Source organism: Seriola lalandi, unplaced genomic scaffold (genome assembly GCF_002814215.2).
Source record: "Seriola lalandi dorsalis isolate HSWRI2012SDOR001 ecotype SW California unplaced genomic scaffold, Sedor1 jcf7180002054676, whole genome shotgun sequence".
Classification (NCBI taxonomy): domain Eukaryota; kingdom Metazoa; phylum Chordata; class Actinopteri; order Carangiformes; family Carangidae; genus Seriola; species Seriola lalandi.
The window spans coordinates 657316-670075 of NW_019525229.1; the positions used below are offsets into that span (position 1 = coordinate 657316).

Below are 12760 nucleotides of genomic sequence, written 5' to 3' on the forward strand. Positions count from 1 at the left end.
CATCGACAAAAATTCCAAACATTCCAGCTTCTGTAATGTGAGAATTTGCTGACTGTGTTCTACATCATTGTGAATTCATATGTTTGGCTTTCGGACTCGTCATAGGAGAAATCTAATCTAAAGATGACTCTCACTGTTTTTTTGTTTTTTTGACTAAACAATGAATGGATTCACTGAGAAAATAATCATTGGTGGTTGCAGCCCTGAACTTGTGAAAGGCACAAACTTTTCTCTGGCCCCCATTCACTGCTTTTCATCTGAGCAAATCTCCTTCTAATTCTGTTGCCTCTTCTCTTCTCTTCTCTTCTCTTCTCTTCTCTTCTCTTCTCTTCTCTTCTCTTCTCTTCTGTGACTGTGCTGGGGAGACGCTGCTGGGAGTGCATGCTCTTTTGGTTCACATCCATCCCGTGTCCCCCAACACACACTTACACACTGGCACAAACACACACAGTAATAGCGACTGTCTAGCTCTGTGCTTACCCCCCCCCCCCCCCCCCCCCCCCACCCACTCCCACTCCCGCTCACATCAGCTCATCCTTCCTCAGCCTCCATCTCTTTTTTCCCCCCTCAGTCTCACATCTCTCTCCTCCTCTCTCTGTCTTCTTGTTTTGCAGAAGAAAGAGAGAGAGAAAGAGGAGGGAGAATCTTCTTGCTTGCCAGTGAGAGAGAGAGAGAGAGAGAGAGGGAGAGAGAGCCAGCGGGTGAAGTGCTGTGTGTCGCCGCCGCTTCAGAGGAGAGACGTTTATTCAGCTGCTGAATGAGGGACGAAGCGGAGGGAAGGATGAACAGATAGAGGGATGAGTGAGTGAATGAATGAACGGATCTCGACCTGGGCTTCTTCCACAGCACCGAAGCGGTGAGAAGACACAAACAACGTGTGTATTTCCATTGTTATGAATATGAATGTCTATGCATTTTATTACAATTGTATGAGTTGCTCCGGTTGTCACATTTGAGCCGTGTGCGTGACACGAGACAGTCGGTGAGTGTAAGAAGTGTGAAGCGAGAGCTGCAATCACTTTGGCAGTTCCGTTAATTGCAGCGGGTGGTGTAATTTACAGATCGGTGCATGCGTGCGTAAAGAAGGAGCAGAAAAACCCGTCAGGGCTAGATCAGGCGGAGGGCGAGCGGGGGAGAAACGGAAACTGATCGTTAAGCTGACGGAGAGACCGCCGAGGAATCTGTCGGTCACCGGGGGTCTCTCTCAGGTGTGTGCGACACCGCAGAGCCCTTCGCCTGTCCGGGAGACGCCTTCAGCGCCGCTCCAATTAAGCATTTATCCATCCAGCGCACAGTCTTCTCCGCCGAGGAATAGCGTACGTGCGTAAACAGGGGATCTTGACCGGCGCAGGCTGAGCAGAGCGAAGCTCCGTCTCTGCTGGAGGGAGAGCCTCGGCGGAAAACGGTGAGTGTGACATGTACCCAAAGCTGCAGGGGCATAACCTAGTCGAACAGGGCTGTGGACCGCGCAGGCTGTGAAGCCGGTGGCCGGGGAAAGGAGGATGAGGTTAGGGTTGCGGATCGTCAACACACCCGGGTCTACAGGGACTGCGCACCGGGTCAAGGTGCACAGGAGGAATGCATAGGCAACGGGTGGGTGGGGTGAACTCTTTGGGTTTGATGTAGGAAACGGTGATGAAGGGTTAACAATGGTGATAGTGACTGAAATTATGATGATGAAAAAGGTTGTGGTGATAGTTTTGATGCTGTTGTTGTTGTTGTTGTTGTTGATGATGATGAAGATGATGATGATGACGATGACTGATGATGCTGATGACTGAGAAAGGGGCAGCAGGATGATGAAGATGTAAACGGAGCCAATAGAAACAGTAAAAATAGTAAAAACGCGGCTGCTGATGATGGTTATGATGAAGAGGATCAAGACTACGCTGCTGCTGCTGAGAGTGAAGATGGTTGAGGTGGGACTTTTGATGCTGCTTATGATAATGATGATGATGATGGAATACAGTGGTAGTTTTGATGATGAGAGTGAAGATGACTTAGATGATGATGATGATAATGATTGTGGTGGTAATAATAATGGCAGTATGATGGTGATGAGGATGATGAAGATGTAGATGATAGTGGTGCTGGTGATAATGATAATGATAATGATGGAAGTCTTCATGATGATGATTCATCATGAGCTAATGCCAGCATGATGATGGTTATGGGGACTTTTTGAACAAAGATAAATAATTAACTAAAGACATGTCGCCCTCTCAATAATTCAAGGACCCAAGCTGTTTAAAGAAATGTAGGCTAGAAATTAATTTGCGTATCTCGGACCGTTTTTCAGCTTACATCAGCATCAGTAAGTCTTTGTGTTAAGCAGCTTTGATGCCGTCTGGCTGTTACTGTCCAGTGGCCATTTACTGACTGATCCAATGTGGGCCACGTCTGCAGGGTGGTGATACATGAGGCAACATTGTTGACAATTCATACATGCACAGGGTCGGAACTTTATTACACTGTTTTCTGGCAGCAAAATTAAATGATTTAATGATTAAAAGAAATGGAATGGCACTAAGTTGTTATGTTTTTAGAGGCCGGATGCACAAGGGACTTTCTTAGACAAGGTGAAACTTTGTTTATAATTCTGAGTGAATTTTCATTAGCAACACAGCTCTAATTAAAAGAAAAAAAGAAAAAAAAGACATCCCACTCTTTATATTTGTGCTCTGAACTAACTCAGACAGAGCAACAGTATGATTTGGGCTTCCTCACAGGCCATCCATCTGTTCAGTTATTCATCCTGGGTGATCTCTGACTCTAAATGGCTGCAAGTCCAGAGAAACCAGGTGTCTGGAAGTGAAAACACATGCATTTATTCATTATTTTGCGAGCGACCTAATCCTAGAAATGTCAATATTGACATTGATTTGGTCAGGCTGTCACATTTATAGTCTGCCTCTAGGTACATGTGTGTGTTTTGTGTATGCACATAATACACGCTGCCCCTGTACCTGCTAAGTCTCTTGTGTATTGGTGCTGTTGCCAAAAATATCAAAGACTCTCTCTCTTTCCGTCTGTGTCTACCTTTCCTTCCTGTGACTATATCCTCAACTAATCCATTAATGACTTAAACAACACACTGGCTTGCCCGCTGGATAAGGTGGTTACCCACATCTTGGCCTCTATTCTTGTCCATGTTAATCTGGTTATGTGTATCACTGGCACCGATCTCAGGCTACCTGTGTTGTTAGTGGTTACTGAAAGCAGGGATCCCGCTTCTGTCAGCGTAGTGGTGTCCGTCCAATGGCTGGGAGGGACAGGAAAGTCCCTGTGGTCATAATCCTCTTCTCTCCTGTGTGTGTATGTTGTGTGAGTGTGTTACATGCTGTCAGTGGTGTCAGCGGGGGGGTGGTTAGCCCTGGAGAGAGGTGCCTTGTCTTGTGAATGGTGTGGCAGGGAGAGGATAATGTTGAGAATAGGAACAGGAAAATAGAAAAGAGGAAATAAAGTATGAGACTAGAAGGGAGCAGGGGCTTATATAAATGAAATCTGACAACTATTGACATGATCTTTTTAGATTTTTAATTGAATAATTGATTATATTTAAACAGCACACTGCTGCGGGTGTGTCCTGTCATAGTTAGAAGTGGTAGACAGTCCCTTGAGGTGACACATAACATTCAAATCTTTAAAATACTAACCAATTATTTTTTATGGCCTCCATTAGGCTTTCAGGGCTAAAACAGCTCCTGAGGGTGTTGACCTTATTGATTGTGAACGTCGTTTTGAAAGTCATTTTGTAGGTTTAAAATTGTGCACATATTGGCCTTTCCTAGTATGTAGTGTTCAATATTAGATAAATAAATAAAAACAGATATCATACATGAACCAATAAATTGAGGAAATATTTTAAACTCAACCTTACAATGTTGAGCTTGGTGAAGATGAGACAGTGTAAGCTAGCAGTGTGCTGTGTACAACACTGCAGATAAATATTGTGTGTTTTTGCGAGTTTGAGAGTTGTATATCTTTCTCTGAAGAACATTTTTAGAATCAAAATGCTGTCAGTGTATCTCTGAATAAACCAGTTAGTTGCTGCTAGCCAACAGCAGCTAACGAACACTGCTAACATTGGCTCTTCACTTTCATAGTGAGTAATAGTCCAAGCTCACAACCCAACAAAATGATAGGCAAGTTAAAATGTCTGTGACCTGTGCTTATTTACAGCAGCAGCTTCTAATTGGTCAATTCAGAATAACGTTAGCGTTGTCGTTGGTCTAGCTAACAAAAGATTACTTGCTCAATTTGATAGCAGTTGTTGAGCTAGCTTGATTAAGAGAGACTTAGGTGTACAGTCTAAAATAAAATGCAGTACAATATACAAAAGTATTATTTTTCCCAATAATACCATCAAATAAAAACAGACTGGTGTAATTTTTTAACACAATTCTCTATAATTAAATAAAAATGAGTTCCATTGAAAATCTTTTATTATTAAAAAAAAAATATATATTTTAAAAATTATATATTTTACACAATTTGTTAGTATTATTTTTTATATCACAAGTATTTTTCTTTTAAATTAATTTCATATTGATTACTTTGGGGCTCCATATTCCTATTATTTATTTTTATTGTTTTACCTTGCATTTTCCCCACAGGAGTCATTAAAATGTCAACTCTCATTTAAAGATTTCTAAACAACACGCCAACAACATTTAAATTGAATTTATTAATTAATTTGAATTAATTTTTAATTTTAGTTCAAATTTAATCTTGTGTTGGGAAAGTGGCTTGATTTCATATTTAAAATAAGTGCACTCTATCTCCCTCATCAGTTCAGACTACCATTTAATCAGGATAATTTCAGGAGGCATTTTAATCTTACTGCAGCCTAAATGGGAGTCCCCCCTCGAGGCTTAAAGCATGGCCTCCTGCCTACAGGTTGATTAATTAAGTCACTATAACAATAGAATGTGAGGATAGTGATATATCATAGTCTTCATCTCTTCTCTAGCTGTCGCACAAAGTCGTTGGCCTATCCTCTTCTATTCATGCAGTATTTTACATTCATGGAAAGTGCCCAACATGCTGTCTGCTCTGCCCAAATGCCACATCACATATTGGCACCTCAACACTTACTGGACTGGTAGATACTGTGAATGAACGGGTGCTGCTTATACTATTGAACTATACCCAAAATGTTCAGTGCCAGTGCCGGCATTTGTTAATTCAGCCATAAAATAGGAAAATATATGACACCACAGGAGACTGTTGGGAAATCAAATAAAAGTTAAAGATATGTTTAACATAATGCAACTAAAGCATAGAGGAATGAAAGATCAAAGTAATGCAACACTATCAAGTTTGAAAGGAAAACTAAATAGTCTAATCAATAATCACTTGCACAGATGGCTGGAACAATATAGGTTTCAAATATATTGTGGATGAAACACTCTCTGAGTTTAAAAAAGCAATAAAGATGAGTAGTGCTGACCTAATATCACCCCGATTTCCCTCTTGGGGGGCCAAACAGGTTGGCCCGGCCCCTCACATCATTCACTGCACTCGGTTTCCAATCACTCCCAAAGCATCACTTTGGGGATTCATTTGACACATTTATTGCCAAATGGTGTGATTTCCAAGCTGGGTGAGCAGTTTCCAATGTACCATCAGTGATCTCACTCGCACGGCAGACTGATTTGGCCCTCACACCAGCGTACCTCACTGAGACCTTCAGTGGCAAAGTGGCTAATGATGAACAGAGTCCTCAACAGCATTTAGCACTGAATGTGCAGCATGCAGCATTTGTCTTAGTCAAGATATTGACCAAACCAGGGAGCTTGATCAAAGACAGGGCAGTGTGATCTTCCAGTGTTGCTCTTCTCTCAACAATACTTAGTGTTATATCTAATAGAAGTTGTGAATTTATTGTTTGAACACACAGCGTTTATCACATACCATGCCTTACCTCATGATGCAAGATATTTAACGGGGGGTAAAGTTATTTTCCCATAAAGACAGCTTGTTACTAACACCTTCTTGGAATGTGAAGATGATGAAGCTCCAGATTTTATATATGTATGAGAGAGCAGGCGAAGTGTGGTTGCAGAGAGAGGAGTGTTAAAGGAGAAATCCAATTTAATATCTTTATGACAGTGGTGTAATACCTTGCATTCCTGAGTTAGCCTTTTATGCCTTCAAGAAATGGTAACTGTAGAGAATGCAGAAGCATCAGTTTCCACTGATCAATCATCAACATGGAACAATTCATCACAGTCTAGACAGAGCCACCATCTGCTTCAATGACAGCTGCCTCAATAGGTCACGATGTGATGCAACAAAGGCTTGTAATGACCTTTCTTGAGAAGCTAAGCACCTGATCTAGGTGGAGAGATAAGTGAGTGCACCACAAAGAAAACCACGACACCTGATCACAACATAATTCCCTCAGTTCATCTTCTGGAAATAAATAAGTGTTTAAAGTTAAAGACCAACGGGGAGCAAACGAATCACACAGCATCAGCTCTGTGATTTCTTGCTCACGTCTCTTTGCTTACAAGCTAATAAGTAGTAGTGAGGGATCCCAGACGCTAAAATTATAATCTCCTCCTCCACAGCCATTTATCCACAGCAGGTGAAGACTTAATTTGACTTTAATCTGACCCACCACTACACTTACACTTTCTCTTTATCACGTTTTCATCAAATCACTGCAGAGCTTCCAGGTACTATATTTTGCCCTCATTTCCATAAAGTTAAAATTTTAAAACTCTTGTTCCCTCCCTTTTTTTTCACATCACTGGTCAGTCCCGCTTTACCTGAGAAAATGAATATGAGTCAATTTCTCTTTGCATCATATTCTGCATTCAGTTGGTTTTCACTGACTGTCTGTGTAAAGGCAACACAAGTCAAAAAGAGTCATTAAGTCAGCAAACTGACTGAGTAATGCCGGTTATCTACTGTATGTCAGTAGCTATCTAAAGTTTGTTAACATTAGCTGATGTTAGCTACCAAAAGCTACTGGTCATATCAAATCAAGTAGGTATATTTAGAAGCACATTTTAAAAGGGTGCGTTTTATATCTTATGACTTCAACATTAGATTTGTATGAGGAAGACTCTGTTATTTCATCTTTCAAAGTCCCATAGTCTACCTTTAAATAATAACTCAGCTTAACCCTAATCCCTTTTTTGCATCAAAAATTGTTATATAACAGTAATTGTATTGGTATTCCCATGTCACCAGTTTTCAAACAAAATGCATTTTACATAATAATGTAACTGAAAAGGAATAGCTTCAGTTTGACATGTTAAGTGTTATTGTCCGTTGATGGATGGCTGAAGATTCCTATGCAGGATCAGTCACAGAGGACCAGTCACCAGGACCCCTGACCAGGTCACCTCATTGATCTTTACAGATTAGCTATGATCCCGCATGACAGCCCTGTGTCCTCCGAGTCCTTGGGTCAACATGTAGTTACGATCAACCTCTAACACACAGACGTCCTCAAAAATCCCAACATGTGCGCACACACACACACACAATATCTCACACAGAGGCTGACACCGAACAACCAGACTCTGACAGACGTAGATTTCCAGACAGACACAAACAGGCCGGATGGCGCCGTCACCACTGTCACTTCCCCAGATGATGTTTAAAGATGAGCTGCACATTGATATGCAGAGAGGTTCGCCCTGCTGCTGCTGCTAAGAATAGAAAACACCAAGGTGAAGGAGAGCCATTTGTTTTATGAGTAACCTCAGCGTATGACACGCACTTGAACCGGGTGACAGTGCGTGTGAGAGGTAGTAACCGTGTCCGTGAATCTGTCTTTCTCTGTGTCTGCAGCTGTCTACGCCTCGGTCCGTGTGTGTGCGCCATGATTCACAGGGCAGACTGTCCAGGAGATGTTATTATTGTTGTCGCTGATGTTGTTGTTGCCTTAAATTACATTTCAAGGATGGCTTGGTGCTTGGCAGCATGAGACTGCGCTAAGTGGAGAAAAGTGACTAAGGTGGTTATGATTTTAAGAGACAGAGAGGAGGAGGGGGAAAAAAAAAAACAGCTTCTGTCCTTTTTCTCAGTACCTCAAATTCAGCACAATCTGCTCTTTTGAATTCTTGAACGGCAAGCATGATATGAAATGGACAATCACAGACGTACCCAATCAACTGTGAAAATGGGCACAGATGAAAAATACATTGACCTTTTAAAGCTTTTCTGAATGGATAGTCTTGAATAGGCAGCATATGAAGTGGGCAGTTGCAGAATGCAATTTTGTGTGTTTGTGTGTTTGTGTGTGTGTGTGTGTGTGTGTGTGTGTCTGTGTTTAAAGGAGAAATCTGAAGGAATAAGCAAATCTGGGGAGAGAGTGAGCCTCTTTGGACTGGCTTCTGGTTGTCCAACAGATGAAGCACTTGTTTCCCAAGCACGGATTTATTTCCTGACTGTTTTCTTTCTGTCTGTGTCTGGCTCTCTCTATATTTTTCCCTCCCTTCTCTGCCCTGTTATTTCTCTTTTCGCTCTCCACCCTCTTTGCTCTGCTTTCACTCTTTCATTTTCTCTATCTCTCCTGTCTCCATGTCTGTCTCGCTCTCTGTCCGTCCTCCCGAGGTTCAGCTTTTGTCCGTCTGTTCGTCTTCTGTCTCCGTGAGTGGAGAAACCTTTCAGCTGCTCGTTTCCAATTAGTTTTCCTGCTAAAATGTCAGCCTGCAGTCTAGTTGTGTGGCCAAATATCTTTTACAGTAAGTGTGAATGAAGCCAAAGAGTCCAAAATCTGTAAAAGAAAACTCTCTGAGTGCATTGGCTGACTCAGAGATACATGCCTCCATCACCAAACTAGAATTCAGAGCAGCATCTAACAGGTGGAGCATCAAGTGCATGAGACAGCCCTTACATAACAGCTGAACAGAGTGAGACTGAACCAGAATATTAGAGTTGCATTTGCCTTAAAACCAAAACAATGAGATGAAAGATGTTAAAATCTGTAGATCACATTCATTCTATGTAGAAATGATGTTCTGTATTTCTCCCTTGCTCCGTCCTCCTGTTTTGCTGTCCCTTTCATTTCCTTCCCTCTCTTTCCCCCTTTCTCTCTTCCTTCCTTCCTCTGCAGTAGAGTCCTTCCAATTCCGATACTAGTAGCGGAAATGTCTCCGATACTGTCTAAAATACTGGAACTGGAATAGGCAAGCACGATCCAATACCCCCTAATGTATTGATAAAATTTAGAGTTTCACACCCCGATAAAATGGCAGCCTTCCCAGAAATCAGTTCTTCTTTGCCGCTCTCAAACAGTAGGAAGGACATACTGTATAAGCTCAAAACGCCTGAGTAATCATCACATTCTGACGTGGTGTTTCTGTTTGAACTGGTTCAGCTTTTTCCAGCCTTTACGGCACCGGTCACGTGATGAGACGAGAGACAGCCGCAGAAATAAGTCTGACCGCCTCAGCGCAGGAAAGCTCGCAGTAGTAGGCGAGTTTTAAATTCTTTTTCCATATGTTGTCAAGTATGAAAAGACCCAAGATAAACACTGGTAATTGGACCACTGGATTACTGTAAGTGAATTATTGAAACAGCATTCATATATGAATGATTCTGTCCTAAGCCTTTTGATCCATATAAGCGGTTTCCACTGCAAAAAGAGAAATTCAGCAATGACAGCAATCATATCACACCCCTACAGGGTTAGTAGTATACAGCTGTTTACATCTTTTTTAAAGCCTTGGTATCAGGTCTTGGAATCGGTTTTGGTTCTCTACAGTTGATCTCACTCCTGCATCTTTTTTTCCAATTACCTCCACTCATTATTTCACGTGATACTGTTCACTGTCTGCGTTTCCCAGCTTGCCCCATTACTCTCTCCTCACCTTTTGCCCTCCTCCATGCTCTCTGTCACTCCACTCCTGGGTTGTTTACTGCTTTTATCCCGATGCCTCACCTCTCCCCTGTCCTGTCTCTGTCCAATTTCCACCATTACACCCATATGTCCTTATTACTGTCTGTATTATTCACACAAATTCAGCTTTCAATCATTAGAGATCTTATTCTGTCCTGCCCCGTAACACTTTATCGTAGTCATGCTTTCTAATCTACTCATCCATGTTGCTCTAGTCTTTTCTCTCCTGGCTGTTTCGGTCCTTCTCTTCCCCAACCTCTTCTCCTTTTCAATTGTGTGTAATCTGTCACAGCAGCATAAACCCAAACCTGTCTTACATAATCTGATAAGAGTCCATGCACACACATATAAGCTGTCCAGCCGTGTTGCATGCCTGACTGCGGGGTGTTCGGCATGCAATGTGTGTGTGTGTGTGTGTGTGTGTGTGTGTGTGTGTGTGTGTGTGTGTGTGTGTGTGTCTGTCTGTCTGTCTGTCTGTCTGTCTGTCTGTCTGTCTGTCTGTCTGTCTGTCTGTCTGTCTGTCTGTCTGTCTGTCTGTCTGTCTGTCTGTCTGTCTGTCTGTCTGTGTGTGTGATGGTGGGTTCACGGGTGCATGCATGTGTGATTGGGAAATCTTACAAGTGTCAGCTTCATTGGACCGGGTGGTTTGTATGTTTGTGCGTGTGTGTGTGTGTGTGTGTGTGTGTGTGTGTGCATGTGTTTATATTTGTGTGTGTGTGTGTGTGTGTGTGTGTGTGTGTGTGTGTGTGTGTGTGTGTGTGTGTGTGTGTGTGGAGGAAGCATTGTCGTGCCTGGTGATTTCCTAATTGGATAAAAGAAAGGATGAGGATCATAAAAGGGATGGACGGGAAAACAATAGAAAATAAAATGTAACAGAAGGAGTGGACGACGGGCGCTCTTAAATACCCATAATCCACTCTGTTGTCACGCTATTGCCTCTGTCTTTCTCTCTCTGTACGTTTCTCTCTCAAACACACTCAATGCACATCTCCAGTTTTTCTATCTCTTTTTTCAAACAGTCACCAAAGCACCAAAGTAAAGTACAATTTGTCTTTACACTCGCTTTCACTGCTCATGTTTCCAGTGGCTTGTCTTTGTGTATGTGGAAGTTTTGTGTCGTCTCCGAGCCCCTCAGACCTCGGCGTGACCGATTTCAAAAGGACACGGGTGCCAGCGTGAATCTGGAAATACAGCCGTTTTTATCTTTTCTTTTGCTCTGTGAAAATATTGTTTTCCTTTGAAAGTGCATTCCTGATATGGAGCGTTGTCACCGCCTCTCACCGCTGCTCCTGTGAAAAAAAAAGAGAGAAAAAAAAAAAAGGGGGCACTGTGGGAGTTTATCATACAGGAAAGCATTGAGCTAATGAAAGCCTCGCTTCTATTTAACTTCATTAGTTTTACCACAGCTCTGTCGCTCCCATTTCCTGAACACAAACAAATCAAAAGCAATAGTGTTATCCATCTGCTCTGTTATCAAACTGGACTGCTTCTTGGCATCAGTCACAGGCCCACACACACACACACACACACACACGCACGCACGCGCGCGCACACACACACACACACACACACACACACACATACACACACACACACACACACACACACACACACACACACTCTCTTTGGTATTCAGCTAAAGAAGCAGTATTTTCTCATCACCACAGGGGTGTCTACGTTTGAAATTAAGGAAATGGAAGAGAAAGAGAGCAGGGGAGCGTCAGTCTTTTATGAATATGGCGGACTGTGGAGCCAAAGGACTTGTAAAGTGCACTTATTTTCTTAGCTGGGGGAGAGCAGTGACGAGGCAGTGGAGCTGGAAGGAGAGTGATGAAAATAAGATCCTGAGAAAATAGAGAGAGGTGGGGGAGAGAGATGGAGGGGAAACAAAAGAGAAATTAATCACAGTGGGATAAAATAAAGAAGTGATGATAGATGAGGATGGTGATTAATTGAACTGCAACTAACACCCTCACAAATCTTCTTCATTGGACAGTCGTGGAAATATATCTACTCAAATACTGATTTTTAGCACAAGTCTAGGCACTTTTACTTTACTTGAGTAAAGTTTCCATTTTTGCTATACTTGATGCTTCTACTTGAATAAAGTCCATCGGGAAGTATTGATTTACTCTGCTACATTTTTTTTGACAGCATTAGCTACTGATTACATTACAAACTAAGACTTTATATGAAATAGCATGAGGTAACCTTATAAAATTCAATGCATTGCTATGTATTAAACAAGTGGTTCACAACCTTCTTGACTTCTTACCCAAAAAAAGCCAAACATCTGGGGCTCCACATGTCTATGAGTTACTAGCGGCTCCATTAAAGAGACATTTTCTGAGGCCCAAAAAATATTCAACATTTCAAAACTGTTAGAAACATGTTAGAGAGCTACTTTTGAATGCTTTAAGTACATGTGGTGTGTCTGCACTTTTGTTTCAGAAGGATTTTGAATGCAGGACTGCTTGTAATGGATTATTTTTACACTTTAGCGTTGGTACTTAAAGTACCAATACTCCATCACTTTCCAATAGTTACTTACTAACACTCCAATACCCCCTTCTTGCAAAAACTCCCCTTCCCCTGTTCTTACTGTCTCTGGTATTTACCATGTACTTGCAGATTCATGCACAGGTCAACTTGACTAAATCCGCTGTTTTTGAAGCTTTTTTCATAAAGTGATCGCTGGTCCCCTCAAATCTTGATTGTTTTTTTTTAAATTTTTTTTACGGTTTGTAGCTACAACCACACGTCACTTGGACTAAACGCTTCAGCTGCAGCAAATGGCTGTGACATCAAAATGGAGAGACGCTTTGTGTGGAGGTGTAAAGGCATCCAGGGTGAGCGAAGTGCAAATACTCACAAGACTGAGGTTCCCTCAGGATCGCT

General features: G+C 42.0%; 1 protein-coding gene across 2 annotated transcripts in view; it reads left to right on the forward strand.

The window, feature by feature from the left end:
* The first annotated feature begins 580 nt into the window (after window positions 1–580).
* The window catches only part of LOC111666429 (sodium/calcium exchanger 3-like), a 99752-nt gene continuing 87572 nt past the window's right edge, over window positions 581–12760 (forward strand). For both annotated transcript variants that reach the window (XM_023421764.2, XM_023421766.2), the window contains exon 1: window positions 581–856. In XM_023421764.2, the coding sequence (XP_023277532.1) occupies window positions 814–856 (43 nt within the window). In that variant the 5' untranslated portion in view covers window positions 581–813. The remainder of the gene's footprint in view (window positions 857–12760) is intronic.